The 23,812-nt window shown below is 42.5% G+C and overlaps 1 protein-coding gene across 2 annotated transcripts in view; it reads right to left on the bottom strand.

Annotated features, from left to right (window-relative positions):
- Positions 1-23,812, bottom strand: part of thada (THADA armadillo repeat containing) — a 100,941-nt gene that overhangs the window by 69,480 nt on the left and 7,649 nt on the right. For both annotated transcript variants that reach the window (XM_029450333.1, XM_029450334.1), the window contains exons 12-24: positions 23,092-23,237; positions 22,811-22,966; positions 22,478-22,585; positions 22,262-22,385; positions 21,332-21,477; positions 20,442-20,673; positions 20,215-20,350; positions 19,963-20,099; positions 18,974-19,120; positions 18,137-18,294; positions 8,974-9,083; positions 4,066-4,198; positions 320-442 (exon numbers count right to left, since the gene is read on the bottom strand). In XM_029450333.1, coding sequence (XP_029306193.1) covers positions 320-442; positions 4,066-4,198; positions 8,974-9,083; positions 18,137-18,294; positions 18,974-19,120; positions 19,963-20,099; positions 20,215-20,350; positions 20,442-20,673; positions 21,332-21,477; positions 22,262-22,385; positions 22,478-22,585; positions 22,811-22,966; positions 23,092-23,237 — 1,856 coding nt within the window. The remainder of the gene's footprint in view (positions 1-319; positions 443-4,065; positions 4,199-8,973; positions 9,084-18,136; positions 18,295-18,973; positions 19,121-19,962; positions 20,100-20,214; positions 20,351-20,441; positions 20,674-21,331; positions 21,478-22,261; positions 22,386-22,477; positions 22,586-22,810; positions 22,967-23,091; positions 23,238-23,812) is intronic.

The following is a 23,812-nucleotide window of genomic DNA, read 5'->3' as shown; positions in this document are numbered from 1 at the left end:
GTGGCGAGGTAAACACATAACATTTAACCAAGCGTCAGCACAATCACATTAAGAACCAAAGTGACTGCCTAAAGTCTTAAAAACCCCACTAGATTTGACATTTCTAACTTTATTTTATGTTGTTTGATTACAGAACATGTTAAACAAACTTTAGGGAAGGTCAAAGTTTATTAGGGATAAAAGTAAAGCGAGAAAAGAGCTCAGATCAGTCACAGCAGCACTGCCTACGATGCCCTTTCAGTGTGTGCAGCAAACAGGTCTCCCAGGTAAGACCTGATTAGACAAAGGACTCATGCATGAAGCTACTGGGTGGTCAAACCTGAGGCACGGTGGAGCCGTTAGTGTTCCTGTTAGCAGAGGGCATGGCCAAAGAAATCAGTTCTCTCATGGTCATTTTCAACAGGCTGCAACTGGACGACTTGGGCTCAGAGGAGAGCAGAGCCTGCGGAAGTAAGAAAAACAACAAAAAAACATTAAAACACAACAAACATGTAGAAGGCAGCATAGAAAGAGTCCCAGGTCAGTGCGTCGCACGTACATTTAAGAGATGCTACTATTATTACTGTCTTCACCATATTTTGTGAAAGGAGTACTTTCCTTTTCACACTCTCAGATTAACAGGATTGTCATTGTGGAGGCCAGAAATATATGTTCTGGTAGTAAAATGCTGTCATGCTGTTATTTGTAAATTCATAAGTAGCGGAACTTTTTTTTTTTTTGCAGGCAAATGCCATTCAATGTTAGACCCTAAAAACTACACTGTTTCTTTAAACTAAATTTAATATTGTAATGTTTTTAACCTGTCAATATATCCTTTGAAAAAAGAAAAAAACAAACAAGCAGAACAAAGTAAAGTAAATAGAAGCTGCTCTATCATCTTCCCTTTGTTAACAACCGTTACAATAGACTGTAGTGGTATTAATGGTGTACAATCTGACAGCTGATGCATTCCTGCGTTTGCAACAGGCCACATCTATAGTCAATTCCATTGTTTAGATCAGCCAAGTTACTTCTCATTTGTTTTGTTTTAAACTTGCAGCAGCCTAAACTTTATTTAATTATACCCAACACCGTATGCAGCGGTATTCTATCACATAAAGACTCAGCAATACCATTACATAAGTTTGCCTTTACTTATAGCTTCACTGAATGACATCATTTGTGTATGCCGGGAGTTGAGAATGTGGGACGGAGGAGGCGACGGCAATTGGCTGCTGTGTGAGAAAGGAGTTCTCTTAATGTGGGAGCTGATGGGAGCCAGTTGTGTGTCTGGCCTGGGTTATAGTTAAAAGTTAGGCCTGGGAGGGATGGAGAGATGGAGGTGGGGAGAAGAGGAGGCGGCGGAGGAGGAGGCACAGTCTGGCTCTTATGAACTCTTGGGGGGGTTGGGATGGAGGAAGGTTAGGATGAAGAGGAGCGCTAGCCCAGTTCCTGTGAAGTCTGTCCCAGGTGGATGCAGACCAGCATGAGGCGAGCGCGGGAGCCAGCCTTCCCCGGATCTGACTCGCTCTTTCTGTGTGAAAGAATGCAGCCCGAAGCTCTGCCAAGGTGTCGACTTCTGCTTCTCCCCAGACTTCCTCCGCTCAGCTGGGCTCTCCCGCTTTCTCCTTTATATCTTCTCCGTCTCCCTTCATCCTCATTTTAAATCATCCATATGGGTTTGCTATCGTGATCTGTTCTGCTTTATCTTCAACTCACATCCTTTAATATAAAAAGGTCATTTTTAGCTAGACAACTGGGACGTTCACGGTTTAACAGAATAGAATAGAATTCAAAATCCTTCTCCTGACTTACAAAGTAATGGTCAGGCTCCAGCATATCTTAAAGATCTCATAGTACCTTATAAACCAACTAGAGCATTACGCTCCCAGACTGCAGGGTTACTTGTGGTTCCTAGAGTCTCTAAGAGTACAATGGGAGCCAGAGCCTTCAGCCATCAAGCTCCTCTCCAGTGGAACCAGCTTCCAGTTTGTGTTCGGGAGGCAGACACACTCTCCACATTTAAGAGCAGGCTAAAGACTTTCCTTTTTGATAAAGCTTATAGTTAGGGCTGGCTCAGGTTTGCCTTGGATCAGCCCCTAGTTATGCTGCTATAGGCTTAGACTGCCGGGGGACACCTCCCTGCTCTCCTCCTCTCTCCTCCCCTCCCTCTCTCTCTCTTCTTCTCCCTCTCTATCCGGTATGCATTTATGTAAATGTATGTGACTAACTCATCATCCGGGGCATCATCCCCGGAGTTTCTGTGTCTCTCATGTGGCAGGTTGCCACTGATAAAGTTTACGTCAGGATCATGAATCGTGACATGCGCCTGCTGCCCTGGTCCTGCTGGACACCGGGAAGCCTTATTGACATTTTCCTGGATTCATCCAACTTTCTCTTTTTCAACACAACATCATTTTCTGTCAAATGTTGTATTTGTACTATGTTGTTTATCCTGTACACACGACATCTATTGCACGTCTGTCCGTCCTGGGAGAGGGATCCCTCCTCAGTTGCTCTCCCTGAGGTTTCTTCCATTTTTCCCCCTTTAATTATGGAGTTTCTTTTAGGAAGTTTTTCCTTGTGCGATGCTGAGAGTCTAAGGACAGAGGGTGTCGTAACCTGTACAGTCTGTAAAGCACACTAGGACAAATGTATAATTTGTGATATTTGGCTATACAAATAAATTTGATTTGATTTAACATGTAGAGAATTTCCATAAATAATCGGGGATAAGCACGTCGCTGCCCTCAATACCAGTTTCAGAAAAGTAGGGACTTTTGAAATCTTCTCAAAATGAAAATGAAGGATTAAATGCATACAAACAGCAGAGTCAGTGATGTGAGCGGTGCAGCCATGCGCCTCGTACCCATAACCACAAAAAGCCCAACTCTGAAATTACTGCTATGATAAAACATGAACCTGTCATGTGTAGTTTTAATATCAGTAATCAGAGGAAGTGGGGAGGTGAGCTGTGTCCAATAACAGTCTGAGTCAGTCGAGTGTTAAGGAAGGTTAGTCACAGATTACAACACACTGTTAGGTGTGCGGGACTGGTGACTACTACGAGGGGTCAACCAAAGGACGGTGTTATGAGTGTTTATGCGAGTGTGTCACTGAGAAAAGAAGACAGATGGATTAAGAAACTCAATGTTCTTCCAGCATGAGTGCTCCAGTGGCATGCCAAGAACTGCTGATTGCACTACTTTTAGGAGTAAACAGGAACACAAAAACACACACAACACACTCACCACACACACCACACACACCACACACGGTTTCTATTACTAAACCTCTGAGAACTGTCCAACATTCCAACCAAAATCCAGTAACAGAATTTACATCAAGCTCGCAACGATAAAAAAAGAAGGTAGGCTGTCACAGTAACTACTGTTATTGTCCCAAAGATAATTGTGATAAACGATATTAATGCCATTTTAAGACAATTTTATGCCACGGATGTAATAAAAATAGCATAATAATGCAAGTACACCATTTCAAAGCACAGTCAGTGTTTAATATGTAAGAAAGTTCACACATTTGAATTGGAATGTTCTTTAAATATCTTAAATATATAAAATAAAAACCACACAAATCAAATCAATAAATTAAACAAACTCTGGGGCTCTGTTAAACAGATGTGCAATATCTGCGCAATACCCAAGTGTTACAATGGTGGGGAAACCCTGCTGTTTACTCTACATCATGTTGGGGACAAACAAGCATTTAAACACAACGGGCAATAGTGAGGTAATTATCTTGATAGGCCTATGTACAAATAAAGCAGTGACCAAAAAATGTGAAAATAAAATCCCAAAATGTGTCTTGAACAGCTCCACAGGATCACTGTGCGCAGAGAGGATTAGATTCACCAACAATGTGGCCATCACTCCACCACACACTCTTGAGGAACTAAACCGGAGGAATGTGCAGTTTGCTGACTAAAGTCTGCATCGCCTGCCTTCTCGAGTGTCTTCAATTGAAACAATCGCCCCTTGCCACCTCTAGAAATCAAGAGTTCAGAAGCACCCTTTTGATACTTAGCCCAGTTGTTCCGTTTACAGTTTGAAAACCATGCTCACACACCTGGATGTAGAACGGTATTCCAGCGCTGCGTCGTGTGGCACATAGCTTGGACGAAGGGTCGCTGGATTTGATCTCCTCCAGAACCTCAGAGAGCCAGCGGGCCGGAAGCTGTTGCAGGGCCCGACTTCCACTCCTTACACACACACACACACACACACACACACACATTGAGTTTCTCTTTCTGAGTGAGTTGCGTACATACCTGCGTCAAATGATTTTTTTTGTATTATTACATCAAATAACCCACTACTAAAAAGTATGGCATAAAAAAAAAAGAGTCAGATGAATTATGAACCAGAGCCCTTGATTAGCTTTCGAACACTCCAAAGATCATCAATAACTTATGCAATGTGTTGGTCTGACGTGTACCTATTTCAATGTGGCTGACGTTACAAAAGGAAATTCCTGCTCTAAACTTTGTGACACATTTACACTGTTCCTCTGTGTCATCTGGTACTGCGAGAGTCGTAAGGACAAACGCTATGAACGTGATCTGAAGAACACCCGCAAGGAACAGCTCTGCCCTGTTCTGTAAGACGCAGCTGTTTAACAGCCAGTGGAGCGGGAAGACAAATTAAAACAATCCAATGTGGAGGACAGTGCGAGGGTGCAGCGATGCCACACACACACACACACACACACTTCAGTGTACTTCATCACACACACTTGACACACACACACACGGGATAAACTGTAAACCAGTTATTTCTAACCAGGGGTACTTAAAACCCAGGGAGTTCTTCTGTAAAGTAATGAGAACATGGTTGAATCAGCTCAATGTAATGGAAAAATTGTCTAAATAGCTAAATATAAGTAATGGATAAATGGTTTAAATATTTAGCTAAAACAAATGGATGAATGATTGAAACGTTGCACTACCACCATGTCCAAAGTAGTATCAGTACGAATGCAAACTTACAGACATTGAATTGTATGAAAAAAACTTTAACTTTTTAAAGTCAACTTTAATATCATTGATTGTGTAAATGTAGAATAAATAGGATTTTCCTTAAAAAACAATATTTAGACTCGTACAACAATAATTCTCAATAAACTTATGACGCAATAGAAGTGTGCGGCGTTGTGGGAGACGCTGCCTTCTACCTCGATGTTCTTATTTTGCCGTGTTCGGGAAGTTTCTGGGCGTCAACCTCTATAAGAACGCATTGACCAGGTGCCACGTCGTAAGCAACCAAAAAATGATGGACACAGCGCAGAGAAAAACAAATTTAGCGAGACGAAAAAAAACAAGTGGACAAAGGTTGTTCCAACTTGAGAGTGAATATGGGGGGGGGGGGGGGGCATTCAGCCACTGGTGAGCACCCTAACTGCGGTTCAGGGGTCGTTAAACCCGGGCCAACTTTGAATGTTGTGTCGCAACCGACAAATCCTACTCATTCTGCCTTTGAGGAAGTTAGATAGATTGAAGTGAATACAGTTGAAACATGACGGTGGTGTGGATGAATAGGTACTTGAGTTCATCAGACGGGGCTGTGGGGGTGCATCTGAGAATAAAAAGGTTGGTAAACACGGCTGTAAACAATTGCAGTTATAAATAGACATGCCTGACGTGGGAAATCAGTTAAAAAGAGACCAGAAAAGGAAACAAATAAGAGTAGTAAAAAGTATAATTAATTAATTTAAAAAATGTAGAGAGACATAGACACACAGTGAGAGTGCAAACACAGTGGAACACACGAAAGATCGCAAGGCAGAGCATCAAAAGGCGGTGGTTAAGCACCGCGCAATCAACACCACATAACCCAGCACACGGCCTGCATACCACGCACACACTGCTCCTCCCCTCCTGAGAACAACACACTCACATCCACACTTGCCCGGAGCAGGACACACACGCTCACAGTACTCCTCCACACCACCACTAGAATGTCGCCCTCATTTCACAACACACTGCGAGACTGGTTTCTGTTCAAGAACAAAACAAGCAAGTTTTGTTTTAACTGCTCAGCGTTGGGTGGTTCAAAGTCAACACGGCTGCGACTGTTTTGTGGTTCGTCACCTGCCGCAGGGCTAAAAGACATCTTCCACAACCCGGCGCTGTGGAAAACAGGGAGGGACAGGAAAGTGAGAGATTCTTTCATGTCGTTCAGAATTAAAAGATTGTTCTTCCCCTCCGGAGGATAATAGTCAGATTGTTTCCATGAATAGCAGAGGTGATGGGGAGTGTGGAGCTGTACAAGTCACGTTTAATGTTGCCCCTGGCAGCACGTCGCCACAGAGGCCCCATCGCTCTTGGACTGTTCAATGTGTCGTAAACGTGCAATAGTTGCTTTGAAATATAAAACTAAGCCTCAGTGTTTGTTTCGTTTTTTTTCTTTCTGGTTTGTATTATTTGGCCACAACTTATTCACACTGCTATCATTTTAAGTACCAATATAATTAGGTGGATTTGAACGTCATAATGTTATCCCTGTTATAATAAAGTAACTTGCAGTTAAAGGATTAGTTCAGCGGTTTCTTTCTTCCATCTGGAGAAGGCGTATGACCGGATCCCCAGGTGATACTGTGGGAGGTGCTGCGGGAGTATGGGGTGAGGGGGTCACTTCTGAGGGCCATCCAATCCCTGTACGCCCAAAGCGAGAGTTGTTTCCGGATACTCGGCAGTAAGTCGGACTCGTTCCCAGTGAATGTTGGCCTCCGCCAGGGCTGCGCTTTATCACCAATCCTGTTCGTGATTTTCATGGATAGGATATCGAGGCGTAGTCGTGGAGGAGAGGGGTTGCAGTTCGGTGACCTGAGGAGCTCATCGCTGCTCTTTGCAGATGATGTGGTCCTTATGGCATCATCGGTCTGTGACCTTCAACAGTCACTGGATCGGTTCGCAGCCGAATGTGAAGCGGTTGGGATGAGGATCAGCACCTCAAATCTGAGGCCATGGCTCTCAGCAGGAATCCGGTGGATTGCCTACTCCGGGTAGGGAATGAGCCATTACCCTAAGTGAAGGAGTTCAAGTACCTCGGGGTCTTGTTTGCGAGTGAGGGGACGATGGAGCGAGAGATTGGCCGGAGAATCGAAGCAGCGGGGGCGGTATTACAGTCACTTTACCGCACCGACGAAAAGAGAGCTGAGCCAGAAGGCAAAGCTCTCGATCTACCGGTCGATCTTCGTTCCTACCCTCACCTATGGTCATGAAGGCTGGGTCATGACCGAAAGAATGAGATCACGGGTACAAGCGGCCGAAATGGGTTTTCTCAGACGGGTGGCTGGCGTCTCCCTTAGAGATAGGGTGAGAAGCTCAGCCATCCGTGAGAGACTCGGAGTAGAGCCGCTGCTCCTTTACGTTGAAAGGAGCCAGTTGAGGTGGTTCGGGCATCTAGTAAGGATGCCACCTGGGCGCCTCCCTAGGGAGGTGTTCCAGGCACGTCCAGCCGGGGAAGACCCAGGACTCGGTGGAGAGATTATATCTCCTCACTGGCCTGGATACGCCTCAGGATCCCCCAGTCGGAGCTGGAGGATGTGGCCCGGAGAAGGGAAGATTGGGGTTCCTTGCTGGAGCTGCGGCCCACGCGATCCGACCCCAGATAAGCGGTAGACGATGATGGATGGATTTCTTTCTTCCAAAGACTCTGATAAGATCATCAATATCAACCAAATGCGTGTTCCACAAATATGAAGCAGTCAAGTCGGTTAGCTTAGCTTAACACAAAGACTGAGAACAAGGGGAAACATGTAGCATGTCTAAAGCGAACAAAATCCAGCAATCAACACCTCTAAAGATCAATAATTACCACGTTGTAGCTCATTTGTTTAATGCGAACAAAAAAGTGAAACTAGAATTACCGCATCTTTACATCTGTCTGTCTGTCTAAAATATCATCACTTCATTATTTGACCCTATTAGACATTTATGTGAAACTATCATAATTAGCATATGAATTCATGCGTTTGAGGTCAAAAACATGTTTTGTGAGGTCACAGTGAGACCAAATTGTAATCAAATCGTCCTTGAGTCCAAATTTTTTATTTGTGCCAGATTTGAAGACAGAACACAGAGGGACGTATGCACAGACGGACAATGTGAATTTTTTTTACTTACGACAACGTCTGTCGCCGGCTCAGAGGCATAAATACGAGCGGGGATACAGACATGATAGTGGTTTCAATCTTCTCATGGAACTCTCAGCAAGATGACAAATAAGTATTTGTTTGTTAGTGGCCATGTTTTGTTTTTTTAAAGTATGTCTATTAATGCCTATAAAAACTCCCTAACATGCAACTCCCCCTTAAATCCCAAGTTATGATATTTTCATTCTGATAATGTACAGATTGAACGAAGAAGATACTGTGTGTCAATTAGTGAGCTTTGGGCTTTCACAAACAGAACCAGCCGTTTCCCTCTGCCTCCAGTCTTTATGCTAAGCTAGGCTAACCATATCTTGACTCCCCTCTGTACCAAGCAGAGACATGAGATTGAAATACATTTTTTTAATGAAAAAAAGGAAATAAGCACATTTCCAAAAACGGTTCCTAGAATTTTATAATGTACTTAAATTTCTCGAGAAAGGCTTTTTAATTTATTTAATAAAAACATTTGAATTGATTTATTGTATTGTCAGCTGACACATTGTCCTACTCTATTATCAGCAGGTTCATTATTTTCATGCTCTTGCATCTCTGTTGGCCGTCCAGAGGGCTCTTGATGATGAATAACAGCAATTATCAAGTCTTGATGTAATTAAGTATATTATTCCTGAAGAGTGATACTGACAGGACTTGCCTACTTGCTAATAACAAGGCACACTGACACTCTGTCATGATGGGAGCTAATGCCCTCAGCCATTCAGCAGTATTACCTTTCAGCCCTTTGCCCAAAATGTACGTACACACACACACACACACACACACACACACACACACACACACACACACACACACACACACACACACCTGCAGAGCATGTCGGTGAGGCGTACAAAGCCCACATAAGCCAGTTCAAAGGCGCCACGATGACGGGACTGTAGGAGCTGCTGACGGAAGTACAGGCCTACACCCTCCACCTGTAACAGAGAAACAGAGAGAGAGACTCAGCAGCTGAACTAATAGCAATGCTGCGGTCTAGGTGCCTGAACATGTGTGTGTGTTGCATGCGGGACTTTAAAGCCTCCACCCTTTGGCCTCCAGCAGAAATGGATGTGACCAGTTGCAGATAAATGACATAACTGCAATCAAAACGACTATGTGACATGCAGGGCTGCACAACACCTGAACATTAGAACAGTGAGCAGTGCTTCAATGAGCAACAACAATGGAGAGTCAAGAAAGGCAAATTATAGTGTTTGGAATCTGTTCATGCATCTAACCAGAGAGAAAGCATTAAAGGGAGAGTTCACCCCAAAATCAAAAACACAAATGTATACAGTGAATGCAATCATACACCAATCTCTCATTTTCCAACATTAGTGTGGGCGACATGTATTAACCAAGGAGTTAAAAGTGATCCCCTCTGTTGTGAGCAGTTTCACGTCAGAACTATTTTCTCTCTACCGAACTACACCCACCAAACGTATCACCGCACAGAAGGAAGCGTGCATCTACTCTTGGACGAGAGGATTTCCTGAGCTCACCTCAGCTGGCTAACGATACAGCTCAGTCGAGTTGGACGCCATTGTTCCATCATTACTTCCTACATGAAACTGTTCACAGCAAGGGCTATGGATTATCTTTCCCATAACCGGGTCATGATTTCTGGAAAGAGACATTGCTGTTGAGTTTTTTCAAAAGTCTTTTGTTTGGCACTATGATGCACTGATGATGACTTTGGATATTGATTCAATTGTCGATCATTGTTTCATTCATTGATTACTAATCTGTGATTTAGTCTATATAAATGTCAGACAATACCCATCATATTTCCCCAGGAGGATATGGTCTTCAAATCACTTGTTCTGTCTGACCAACAGTCCAAAACCCAAAGTGTGGTAGGAGGGGTAAGACATGCCTGTAAAGGTCCCGGCCAGAATCAAACTGGTGGCATTGTGATACCAGGGAACCCCTGGACATTCAATTCATAAATTCATAAAAAGAAAGGCCAGAAGCGAATCAGAACAACTGTAAAACTATTAGGATACTATCGGTTGCATTTCAATGACTCACTTTGAGTGAAGCATCTTCACCTACCATCACCTGTCCAATCATTACATACAAACTGCTGAAAGTTTGGAAAATGTTGGGGCGATGCTTTAAAGCACAGAGACCACTGTGGATACTTGACAAGTTAATGGTGCAAATCTTCACAAAAAGAACTCAACTAATCGAGTCTATGGATAAAATAATCTGTTCAAAAGCCATGACCAATATTTCAAGTGTTAATTATTCCACTGGTTCAATGAAAACCAAAGAGGAAAGATCTAAACGAAACCACACTTGTAGCCTTTGTACGTGTGTTACCGTTAGTGTGTGAATCATTTCATCTAAATACATGCAATAAACTTAATACAAAGCCAAAAAAAAGTACCCCTCCACCCAACCCCACCCCAGCAGATGACATAGCTCCATTCATGGTCAATCAAATGCTGACACACAGTAGTTAAATGAACAACTTGAGCCCTGAGCAGCTTTGTCATTTAGACCGAAAATGGTTAATTGTCTCTTAAAGAATTCCAACCAAAAGCTAAGCAGTAGGGTGTATAAAAGATTCAGATGAACTGCATCATCTCATCTGACTTTAGCTTTTTTTCTACTTGGCACAAAAGTGAAGCTGTAACACTGGCTACACTCGTGTTTTAGAGACACCACTTAAGTTTTCAGCCAGTGAGCGTTGAGCATGTCAAGCGTGAGAGCGGCATGTCAGTAGCGTGACAAGTGTGTTCAAATAAGGATGCCGAGGCATCCACATAATGGCCACCGTCAGTAAAACCATCCAGTTAGTAATAGTGTTAGCAACATTATTCTAACTATAAACATACACACACACAACTGAGTGCTGTGACCGTGTGTAAACTGGTGAGTGTGTTGCAGGTGAGGCGGCAGGGCGAGGCGGACGCAGAGCTTCAGTGCCCTGTCATTTCGGCTGTGGTATCACCAACACCACAGAGGCGGCCAGGCCTCGACTTAGTCAGGGGTGGCATGGAGGGCACAGGGAGGGGTGGCACGGCCCTGGTGCAAAAAAAACCCTGTGTGAAAAAAAATGAATCCCAAACAGCCCCTTAGGGGATGTGGGGTTAGACACAACATCTAAACGAACACAGACGCAGACCAGCAGATGAACCAGGAGTATGCCAGTCACTGTAACCTTCAGAAAGGAACCCTGATGTCACTGAAGGAAGGAACAATGATGCATGACGACGAGCTTTTAAGAGGAAAACTGCAGGAGAATGTGCTGAAACAGAAAAAAAAAAAAAAGAATGAATAATATGTAAAAAAAAAAAAAAAGAATGTAGGGCTTAGGCAGCCCGTTCTCTGGCCACATGACTGGTCAATAAACTTGACTGACCCTGCAGACCTAAAGTGGACTAACTTAAACACCAAAGTATGGACTGAGTAAACCACAGCGGTACCAAGCCCAATGACTTATCACATTGGAGGCCAGAGTGGACTCCCAGGACAGGCCTGACCTCACTGGGGTAAAAATGGCAGCGACAGTCACTGTTAGAAGGCCCGTGGCTGCGAGGGCCCAGACCGCTGCGGTGCTGAGCTGGGCCGAGCCGGGCCGCGGCTTCGTCTATTTAAAGCTTCCCTCCCGAAGGTTCCCGTCTGGGTAACTGTTTAAAAAGGGCCGAGCGTGCTTCCTGGGGGATGGTGGAGGGGGGGGGGGGGCTTTATTTAGACGTCAACTTCCTGTTTGCAAACGTGCCCGTTTCCCAGAAAAACTTCCATGTGCAGAGAGAGAAGTTTCCCAAGTCTAATTGCATGTATGGCTCGGGGCCGTGTCCCAAATAGCAAACTTCTCCCCCGACGGCCGAGGGTTAGACAGCACTCTGATCATGTTTGTTGTTGCTGCATTCTGTCGCAGTAACTGTGAAGTTCTGATGTATAATTGACACAGACGATAGAAAGCCATAAAGTAATTATAAACATTTTTCACTATTGCACAATAAACAAATGCTTTTTTCTCAACTACTCTAGTGGAGTTGTAACTGTTGGACTCAGTTTGGTAAATATGTTGCGTGTAATATTAGATGTAATTACAGTTATTTGTAAAGTATATGCATTTCTTTATATATCAGGCATATTAACTTAATTAACACTTGACCAAAACCAGTCTGAAGTAATTCAAGCATGTAAATGTTTTCTTCCAGACAAAAGTGAGGAAGACCGGCGATGAAACTTCCAGGAGTTCATCTACAGCAGCGGTCCGGTCAAAATGTCCATCTGTGTCTCTTGACACTCGTCTCAATCACGTGATACTTTACTTCTAAAATTAAGCCCACAAGCAACAATGAGTGGAAAACGAATGTCTTTAAAGAGCTTTTTTGGAAAAGGGAAAAGATCCAATGAGGAGACAGAAGAAGAAGAGACAATATCAGGAGTCCTACTTAAAATATTAATATTAATTTATCGCTACAGGTGATTCTCATGCGCCGCTCTGCATAATACATAATACATAATACACAGGCTCGCAAATGAGGCAACGCCTTCAAAACTTCAAAACTGCTTCGGCACATGGAGACCAAGCACCCGGCATTAAAAGACGAGAAGCCCTTGGAGTTTTTTTAAAGAAAAAAACATGAACAAGAAGGACAGAAGCAATTACTGATGGCCACCACATCAACACATGTGAGTGCACTGAGAGCATCATACTTAGTGACTAACCGTGTCGCTAAGACGAAGAAACTTTTTACTATTGGTGAAGAATTGATACCCCTTATATTGGACCGGCTCGTTGCAGAGACACAAGCTCATGGATCCCATTAATTCAGCGTAATGGTGAGTTTTTTATGCACTTTATATTTGTCTCGTATCAATTTATTTCGTCATATTTATCCCCCACACTTTGAAGGCCGGTCCGTAAAAATATTGTCTTACATGAAACCGCTGCTCTACAGTATATATATTATACAGTTATGGGCATATACTTGATTTTTATGTTGTCATTTGTTTTCTTTGGAGAAAGTCTTAATAAAGCCCTCAGATGTTTCTTCATGCATGCCATATATAAACACATACAATACTATTAAAATGATAATACATAGCCGTTTTTGTACATATTTAAAATCTTTCAAAACATTAACCAATAATTTGGCGGCCCCCCTGCAGTAACTCCGAGGACTCTAGGGTCACATACCCCCAGTCCAAGACCCCTGGCTTAGCACACTTGAATAGAACCAATGTTAACGTTATTAGTAACACTGGGCTGTTCCTAGTACGACGAGTACAATTTCTTATTTGCCTGATATCACTTCATATTTGCTACAGAACTATTTTCTGTTTTATAGTTTAAGAAGTCTTCAGCTGAATCCACTCATTCACTATTCCTTGCATTAAAACACTCAATAGTTTACTCTGTTTTTATAACTTTATTTATTAGTTCTTCATTTATAAATACAACCATTCACATATATTTCCTTCCACCCAATATTTAAATTAACAACTCATTTTGTTTTGTCCCATGAGGGTGGATTGATAACTTGAATCATGGTGTAAATTCCAAAACTATTAGGGGCAAATGTAACTTTATCTTTAGCAAAAGGTAGTGTCCATGATATAAACAGTACATTTCTACACTGTGAGAATCTTTAAAGGAAATATAAGGGGCCATAAAATTCACTTTTAGACTTCAAATAAAATGGTCTAAATATTGTGCACTAGAAAGCAAACGTAGAGCGATGTCGAACAAAGCAGACCCATTGTGTTCGTAGCAGTGTGTGTGTGTGTGTGTGTGTGTGTGTGTGTGTGTGTGTGTGTGTGTGTGTGTGTTTCTCTCTTAGTCTCCTCTGTGTAACCAAGGCTCCAACCGAGCTATGCCAAATAAACGCCCAAACTGTCAAACTCCAGCTGACCAGCGACTTTGGTGGTCTGTCCCACTCGTACAACACACACACACACACACACACACACACACGTCAACGTGCTACTCCTTCCTTGTTTCTCTGTGACAATCAGCCCGTGTCATTAGTTCTGTCTCCCCCTGCTTCACTAATCATTATCAGAAAATGTTTAAATCACAATGCATCATCTTTGCTGAAAAAGCTCAAATATTGCTGATCCTGAGAAAAATAAAGTCTTGAAATAAAGAAATCAATTATGACCATTAACGCACATCCACAACTATTGCTGTTGCCATGGTGCCACCCAGTGACAGAAACATCTGCAGTGTTGCCAGGTCAACAAGGATGTAGCACATGAAGTTTGCTGAGGACCGCAAGAGGTGTTGAGCTCACACACGTTTTGGAAAGAGATGTGTTTTGGTCTCACACACACACTATATACATATGTTTGCCCATGCATGTCGTCGCTGTGGTAGGGCAGAATGACTTTGTCCGCAAAGACCGAGCCAGACCCGACTTTCCAAACACTATTGGAATCACCCCACTGAACGGTAATGCACACACACACACACACACACACACACACACACACTTTCCTCAGCATGAGTTTGTTAAATCATCGGTTGTGTAATGAGGCCCATCGCCATAGTTACCACAAGTGACAACATGGTATCCATGATATCACCATCAATTATCTCCTCGGGACGCTGCAGAAATGGAGTCAATAATGATGTCACAACCACGGTACATTGACATTTAAAACGACCCTGGCTGTTTTACAGGGCCTGATGTTATATATTCAGCATTTTATTGTGTCCATCTGCTTTAGAGGGAAAACTGAAATAATGTGAGGAAAAATGTAATAGAGCATGGAACTGAAAACTGGTTGACAAACTGTAATGTGCCAAACTGAGGCCTGTACATGGACTTCTCGTAGATGCAGAATCTGGTGTGCAGTGCGAGCAGGAAGCCAGTTTAGATTAGAAAATGGATTTGTGGTTCAAACGTAGCAGCACTACAGCTGAAAACACGGAGACAGAAGTGAGAAAGGAGCCCACGTTTCTCACTAAATTTTAAGTGCAAATTATCAATGCAACTGCAATGCCGTCTCAGTGTCTTAGCATGATGACAAAACATTGGTTTACCATGGATTTAGTGATGGATTCTAAACCGTCTTAGACCATATTGACAAGAACAATTCAAGCTTTTAACTTTCAAAACCACACATAGGTATTAGTATTACAGAGCATGTGGGGTCAAACAGGAACGGTTTAATAAACTTAATCAAGCATCCAATGTTTGCAACAGAGGGACACAGCTAATTGTACAACAGCACTTTGTTGCAATTTGATATAAACTATTGTAGTCACATTATATGTAAATCAATGTCCGTCTTTGCCAAATAGGTGCAGGAAATAAAATGTAAAGGCCATGTAATACATAAACAATACATAATATACATAATAATAAACTGAGTGATTACCGTCTTTGCACACATTCCTGATACTCTCAAAAAACACACATTCAGCACATAGTACAGAGCGATACTTCCTACTTTCTCTCTCAGGAGTGTAAATACATGCTTAACGGGGAAACACAAACACACATGAACACACACCCTTTACCCCCTACACAGACAAACACAGCCTATGTCTGGTACCCTTGTTATTATGGACGTTCACATGCTGAACCACTCAGACAACTATTCCTGTGTGAGTCTGTCTGTGTATCAGTCTATGTGTGTGTGTGTGTGTGTGTTGTTTGAAGCGCCCAGTGTTTTCCTGCTGGTGGTGGAAGTGATTTGGAAAGAATGCAGTGGAAAGGGAGGGGCGTCGCGGCCGTTAAACCAGCAGGGTCGGGCCTCAAATGAAAGCGTGGTGCTAACGAGGGCGGATGCTAATTGAAGAGCCTCCCAGCGTGGTGTCACACACACACACACACACACACACACACACACACACACACACACACACACACACACACACACACACACACACACACACACACACACACACACACACACACACACACACACACACACACACACACACACACACACACACACACACACACACACTTCTCCGCTACAGTACGTATACACACTATCAGTGAAATAAATGACACCTTCATGGAACACTTGGTTTGTGTGCAGATGTAAACAGTTTCTCTAGTTCTCAGCTGAGACTGCCTCAGTGTCCATGTTAGGATGCTGCAGTTGTATTGTATCATTGCATGAGATTGGCCAGTCCCGATGTGATCGAGGTGGGGGGGGTCGGCTTGTGTTCTCAGCAGCACACCACCACAGCTCAGATGTTATACTTTGGTTAGCCTTGTTAGCCATCCTATTCCCAAAATGTGACTTCAACGCAGTAAGAATGGTGACAAGACGGAGCTGAGAAGTGGCAGCAGATGTTTGAAGAGTTTGTGCAAATCACCGACATACATACACTGGAACAAGCAGAGTCGATGCTTTTTTATATTAGTGCTCAATGTAACATATTACTGTGTGGAAGTCATTGGGATCATCTCTAGTTAAAGTAACACGAGGACAGAGCACTTATAACTGAGTCAGTGTCCTGCTGGGACTGAATTTGAACACGTGCATTTTCGTTAAAACCTTTCTATTGAGTACAGTTTTGACTCGCAGGGACGAGCAGTGCGCCTGCGCAAGCAGGAGACTTTTTATGTGAAAGTGTTTTAAATAGCAGGGTTTTATACAAAATGCATGTGTTTGAGAAGTACTGAGCTTCCAACTGGATGAAGGAGGCTTGGATTATACTGCACAACTTGTGCGAGGTTTGTAAACAGATGTTTTGATGATGTTTAACGCAGCCCCGTTTACTTTAATTCATCAAGATATTTCTCAGTTTGTTTGATTCTTCGTTCACCGTAAAGGCAAAGTTTTCAATAAGAGTAATTTATATACAACAATGCCATTTTGTGGGTGAAGTATTCCCATAAAGCTTTGTTAGGCAAAAGACAATATTCAATGTTTTTTTATTTGGCATGTTTCCATCCACCTGTTTTTGAGTACATTTATAATTTGCACATAAAACCTGCTGCAAAAAAATGCTGAAAATCCCCCAAAACTCTTTTTATGTGAAGAAATTTCTGTATCAATAAAAGCAAAATGCAACAAAGTGCAATGGAAACAGAGTTAGTGAATAAATCATGACTACATGAAGCACGTGTCATGAATGACCACTCCACTGAAGAGATGGAAAAATAGCTGCAACATCCGATCTGTGTGTAGCGATGACAAGACTATAACGTTCTTCAAAAGAAACACATGAAAAAAAAAAGTCATATTTCCTCACATGGTTTCCACTGTTTGTTTCTTTTAGGTTCGACTGGAGCTCTTGTAATTACTTCATCTCTTTGTAAATGGTAAAATGGCACCTGACAGGAGAATAAGGGTCACCAGCTGTATCATGATGTGCTCAACTTCTAATATTGGCTATATTACCGGTATATATAACTATATTGGATGTAAACATGCATTAATTCACTTTTAGTTTTGCCAATTTTCTGTAAATTCGATTCCTATCTTATGCATTAACAGCTTCCAAAAAATTCAGCTCTCGGGAGTCTGAAGCAAGCAGCAAGAAATTCCACCGGTCCCGTCTGCACTGAAGCGTTTGGCTGCTCTTTGGAAGGAGCTTGTCATGACTCAAAGGTTTAAAGCCAGTTATTTTGTGTACAATTTAGTTTTGAAATTGGCAAGTTTCTGAGAAATAAAAAAGGCAGCTAGCCTAAACGCAGCATTTTTATTTGTTGTATACAACTTGAACTTTTTCTTGAAGTCACTGAGAATTGAGAAATACTAAAAGCCTTTTAAATAAAAAAGATTTAGCATGAATAAATATTACCTTTAGTCTTAGGTTTGCCTTTGTGTGTTTACATTATTGCAATCAGCTGATAGAACTGTTTCAAATATATAAACTCCATAATCTTATACGCACATACTCTGCTTTCATGCCACACTTTATTAGCACACGGTGGACTTTAGTAGATCCTGAAACTAGCCCCCTTTCTCAAAGAATCCAGGAACACTTAGCTAGATGCTACTGTATATGAGGTAACAGCAGCTTTATGAGAGTGTGTTTCGTACGTCAGGAACTCACCTGTTCTTCTGTGATGAGTCCAGGTTGTGTGTGCGTGTCATTGGTGCCGAGCAGAGGCAGGCTCTGACACAGCTGTCCGAGCAGCATGGCCACTTCCTTCATGCTCCGCCAGCAACATACCAGCACCATCTGGGCTGTCACCCTGTAGCCCTCACCGCCTGGAGCCAACACATACACACAGTGACACACATGCAAAAAGTGACATGGAAAAAGTTTGGTCATTTTTATTAGCTCATAACTTAGTAGACTAAAAGATGTATTTGTTTTATTATGTAATGTGCCTTTGTATTCAGTGGAAACCAAAAAGACGTCCAAAGTCACATCATGTGCTTTGTTGTTTATGTTGGGGGACACACACAGACACACACACCGACACACACAGAGACACACACAGACACGCACACACACACTTAGGTAATCATTTAATAAGATTTCTAGAAGTATTAGACTGTTCTCTGTAAAAATGTACCACACAAAACTGAGGTCAAACACCTCCCCCACCAGGACATCAGTAGTACTGCACACACAAGCAGTGATGACTTTCACTAACTGAATACACTTCTATCAGTAAGAAAAAGAAAAATGACAGAACCAGTGCGAGGGTTTTCTGAAACTTGTGTATTTTCAGTGTTAATTTCTTTTACAATGACCTTTTTTTCCTTGACTGAGATTAACGCATATATTTGCATGTTGTGCGGATAGGCTCTTCCAACAGGCGCCGCACAGTCTGAATACATCTGAACTAGAGTAACATTGGACTGTTTATACCAGTGAGCCAGGGAAAGATGCGCTTCTGTGTAATGTTGACTGCTCTCAGTACAAAGGTCCCTAACTCACCTGTGTTCAGTGATGGTGTGTGTGTGGTCTGGGTCTGTGTGTGATCATCTCCGCGGTGTGTGTCCAGCTCTCTGGAACTTGTGAAGAAGTCATTGGTGTCTCTGGGCTGAATCTCCTGCAGGATCCTCTGCAGACCTGCTGATGTCTCTGTCCAAACACACACAAGAAAGCCTGTTCTATTAAAGTTCCCATGAAACGGCGAGTGTGATTTGATTCCGCATATTTACGTGTTTCCTGTAAAACAATAAGGGGGGAGGGACTTGTGCTGGATATTGATTGGCGTTTACAGAAGTGCTGAATGTGCGTTATAAGTAGTGAACGTAGTCAAAAATGAAAATGTTTACTGAGGTAATAAATCAAGTGAGGTAGGGTCATTTTCTCATAGACTTTTATACACTTGGACTTTGTATAACCAGAGGAGTCACCCCCATTCTCCTAAACTTCTCTTTTAGTTTACCATCAACCGTGATCCGTAGTAATCTGCTCAGTGAGACCCTTCACTCACTTTTGTTCTCCAGACTTTCTGTACACACAACCCTGATTCATCTGTAATGCATTGTTATTGTTTTCTTATATACTGTCATTACTTGCATACTGCACTTGTAATACAGATGAAGAGGACTATGTAGACATGCACACAATGGGCCTCATGCAAGAGTCTTTTGTAAGAGCAGGATTGAAGAGAACATCAGTTAACTCGAGTTTTCTACTCATCATTGCATCTGGACTGGATATTGTGCACACTCATAGTGTGGGACATTTGTCTTAGACTGTTTATGTTGTTTGTATTTATTGTGGAAATGGAAGAATTAGAAGATAATTAAATGAAAATGTTGCTCAAACACACAAAAGCTGCCTCATGGTCTTTATGCAGCTCACTATCCAAGTGAAGAGCATAAATTACAGGGTAGTAAAGTATATGTGTTCTCGCATTAGACCCATTGAGTGTATGCAGCATAAGATGAGGCCGGGCTGAGAAACCTGATTACCTGAGTCAGTATCCATGGGGATGAGTCCTTCTGGGGAGGAGCTCTGGACTACAGGGGAGACCACATCAGACATCCTGTAGCACACAGCAACCAGCTCTGACACCAGACCTCTCCACTGCTCAGTGTCGCTCAAAGTCCTAAACACACACAACCAAACATTAAACAATTAGGTATATAACTAAGGGTCATGGCTGGATTGGCTCTTGAAATACATGCCAAGTAGGTTGTTTAAGTTGTGATGCATGAGCTCACTCAGTGTTTAGATGCTGCAGGACAGCAGTGATGCAGTGGGCTCTGCCATAGAGAGGATAGGAAGCAGCTGCCTGCAAGAGAGATGATTCGGACCTGGACACCTCTAACTGCAGACAGCACAGCAAGAACTGAACCACTGAGGACAGAAGAACAAGACAATCCTTTTATTTACTTTATTCAGTGCAGTCACACATACATTTTTAAGGGCAATTGCATCTGGATCTTACCAGCCAGTGTGTTGAGCTGCAGGATGACTGCCTCAGAAGCCGGGGACGGTGGGGAGGAGGGAGGCTGGAAATCGAGGCCCTGCTCCTGGGCACAGTGCAGCAGAGCCTGGCCCAGGTCTGGCTGGTGGAGCAGCAGGTTGAGGAGGTGGGCTGCGCTGACGCTGTCATAAGGCTTGGTGCTGGTACTGAGGTCCAGAGCAGCCTGTAGTACACTGCGCATCCTCTCCGGCACCTGACATCATGAAGACCAAGGAGAGATCAGTAAAAACAACCTAAAAATACTTCTACACAGTACAAGTTGATGATTGTGCTTCACCTCCAGCACCACTGGTCTGGGACATACACCACAGACAGAGATGTGGATCTGAACCACACCACAACTTTATGAACAAGAACATTTTCATTTTCAAATAAACGTAAAAAATAAATAAATACTCGTAGCCCTTTCTACAACGCCCTTGTCTATAATGCATTATAAACATACTTATATTGCATTTTAATATTTCTATAGCAATCAGTTATAAACCCTCATAAATATTCATAATGCTTTATAACAATAATAATTACTGCTTAAAGTGAAGAAAATATTTTAATTGTTACTTTACTTAAAGAAAACAATGACCACTAATCACATTATAAAAGTGATTATATTATTATACAAAAGATTACAATGTATTACAACCATGAGAATTATAATATACTATAATCCAGATTATAATATACTATAATCCAGATTATAATGCTTTATACGTTTGTTTTTAATACATTATAGACACGGGATTCATAGAAAGTGTAAAACACTGAATCACCAACCCAAAAGAAGGAGTGACGAAGATATTGAAGATATAATAAAATATTCAGTGTAGTGACAGCTTGGTCGTCATAGTAACCTGTAGTCCAACAGCTGATGGTGGGAGTTGACGTAGTAACGTTGAGGCCAGTTGTTTGACTTCCAGGAAGTTACTGGCGACACTGTAGAGGACATTCTGAGCGTGAGCGGAGGTCACGACTTCACCGAGGGCAAACACAGCTGGCCCTGAGAAAAACAGAGCGGCAGAGGTGAAGAAACACAGGAGGGAGCGGCAGAGCGACAGTGAGAGACGAGAGGGAGAGCGTACTCTGGAAGTACGCTGGAGAGCCAGACTGGCAGCAAAGTGAAGAGGCTGGCGAGTAATTGATAGACTGCTGGTTCAGGCACCAACAGAAAGATGTCAGCTGGCCAACAGTATTACATGAAACGTGCCGAGCATCATGACACAGGTGTGCTTGGATAAAGCAGTGAACTCCAAACTGCTCTGAGCGTGTTGGATAAAATACAACAATCTGTTCTGAGCTCTTTGGTTGAACAACATTTATAGTAGTGCTGTACGAAACACTTCAAAGCTTTATTCAAAATGGTGATTTAAAATGTTTTTCTTTAAAAATGAAAGGCTGTTTTATAAAAAGGTGTGTGAGAGGGCATTACTTTAAACAAATTATTTATTTATCCCTGGAAATTTAATCTGGCCACAATTTAGCACATTGACCATACAGGTCAGGACGGTACACATGCACCATTATCAGGATAATACCACCTCCGCCTCAGACAGGAAAAACCCTCGTATTATTACTTGCAAGCATTATAATTAATAACTGCAGAATTAAATTAAACATGAAAAAACTGAAATCAACCAGCTGTTGCTTTTTCATTATTAATAATAATAATAATAATATTAAATATTGTGTATCTACTTTTGCAATGAATTGTATGTGCCATACACCCATAATGTTAGTAACTGCATGCTTTATACAGGACTGCTGCTGACCAACAGGAGGCGTACCGGTGCTGAAGGTGAAGAACTCGCCCAGTAGACACAGGATGTGGAGGGACATGAGGCGTGTAGAGAAGGAAGCTCCAGGAAGCAAAACCTCCAGCAGGCTCACACAGAGCCAGCGTAGGAACTCCTACATCACATACGAACAACAACAAACCTTTAGTCTATTTTTACAAAACAAAAGGACTCTCTGCACGGTTGTGTTGCATGTGTGTGACATACCTCGTACAGATGGAGTGTGTGTTGGTCTTTGTCTCTCTGCTCCTGCACTCTCTCCTGAGTCAGTTTCTTCTGCAGCAGCAGAGCGCTGTCCTTCAATCTACAAAGCAGCTGCATAGAAGAGGATGATAGTTTTGATTTGATCATTCAATCGTGTCAACAATTTGTCCTTCTAATGTGAAAATGGTTGTTAGCACTGCGGAATCCCTTTTTAAAAATCCCATGTATAAACTGCTCCCGGCCCACAAGCTGACTGCACGTTACCATCTTAACAGTGAGAAACTAAAATCCATAATAAAAACAACAAAAACATGCAATGTGAAGTAAATGGCAGACCTTCTTCAGCAGGCTGACTGTCTGCTGTCGGACGCCTGGTGCCTGACTGTTCAGATTAGGCAGCAGGAAGTAGCGGATCAGGTCCATCTCCTGAGGGGTCAGAGTTTCGGTGCTGCGGTGGCTCTCGCACACTAAGCCCAGAGCGTCCATTCTCACCTGGGCAGCAGGATTTGATGACACATAAATACATGTGGAAATACAAGATATATGCCACACAATATTTATGAAATCATAGAAATAATGAAAACTAAAGATATACACATTAGTGTACAGACACTTACTTGATCATGTTTGTGTACCAGTGCTTGCTGGAGTAGGGAGAGGGGCACCAGGCCTCCCCACAGACCCTCCTTTGAGGATGCAACGACACCCTGGGCCCTGGCAGCCCGCAGGCACGTCATGAGAGCTCCCAGTGCACCCCTGCTGCCTGAAAGACCCAGCGAGGACAGAAAAACAGTGTTCATTGAATGGTTCTACAGTTTTCTTTCTTGCCATAACAGAATGCTTTGTGAAGTTAAGAGACTTTAATGTGCAGCTGCCATAAAGAGAATAACCACAAGGAAAGAGAGAAAATATGTATTGGATGTGAATGAGGGCTGACACCATGTCGTTTGGTCGATATGCTCTGGACCAAATGTGTTACTGTCAGAAAAGTAACACCAGTGATTAATCCATTATTTGCAGTGGCAGTCTGGATAATGGTGCTACCATAATGCATTATGTTTGCCGGTAGGGTACAGGTGGTTGATGTTGCTCGGTGCAGGTTTGGCTCTAATAACAGGTCAAGTGGGTGCAGGTATTAAAAAGTGTGTGCATCACTACTTGATAATCTTTAAATATGTGAACATATAATTATTGGCATATTTCAATGCGTTTGGTCTAATAAATATCCTAATTGTTTATTTTTAATTATTGTATATCGCCTTGCGACAGTTTCGACAGCTCCTTCTATTTTCAGGAATCATATGAATATGGGCAGGAGAGTGCCATCATAACAATATA

The sequence above is a fragment of the Cottoperca gobio genome, chromosome 15 (genome assembly GCF_900634415.1).
Source record: "Cottoperca gobio chromosome 15, fCotGob3.1, whole genome shotgun sequence".
NCBI classification, from domain to species: domain Eukaryota; kingdom Metazoa; phylum Chordata; class Actinopteri; order Perciformes; family Bovichtidae; genus Cottoperca; species Cottoperca gobio.
This window is presented reverse-complemented; position numbering and strand designations above follow the sequence as displayed.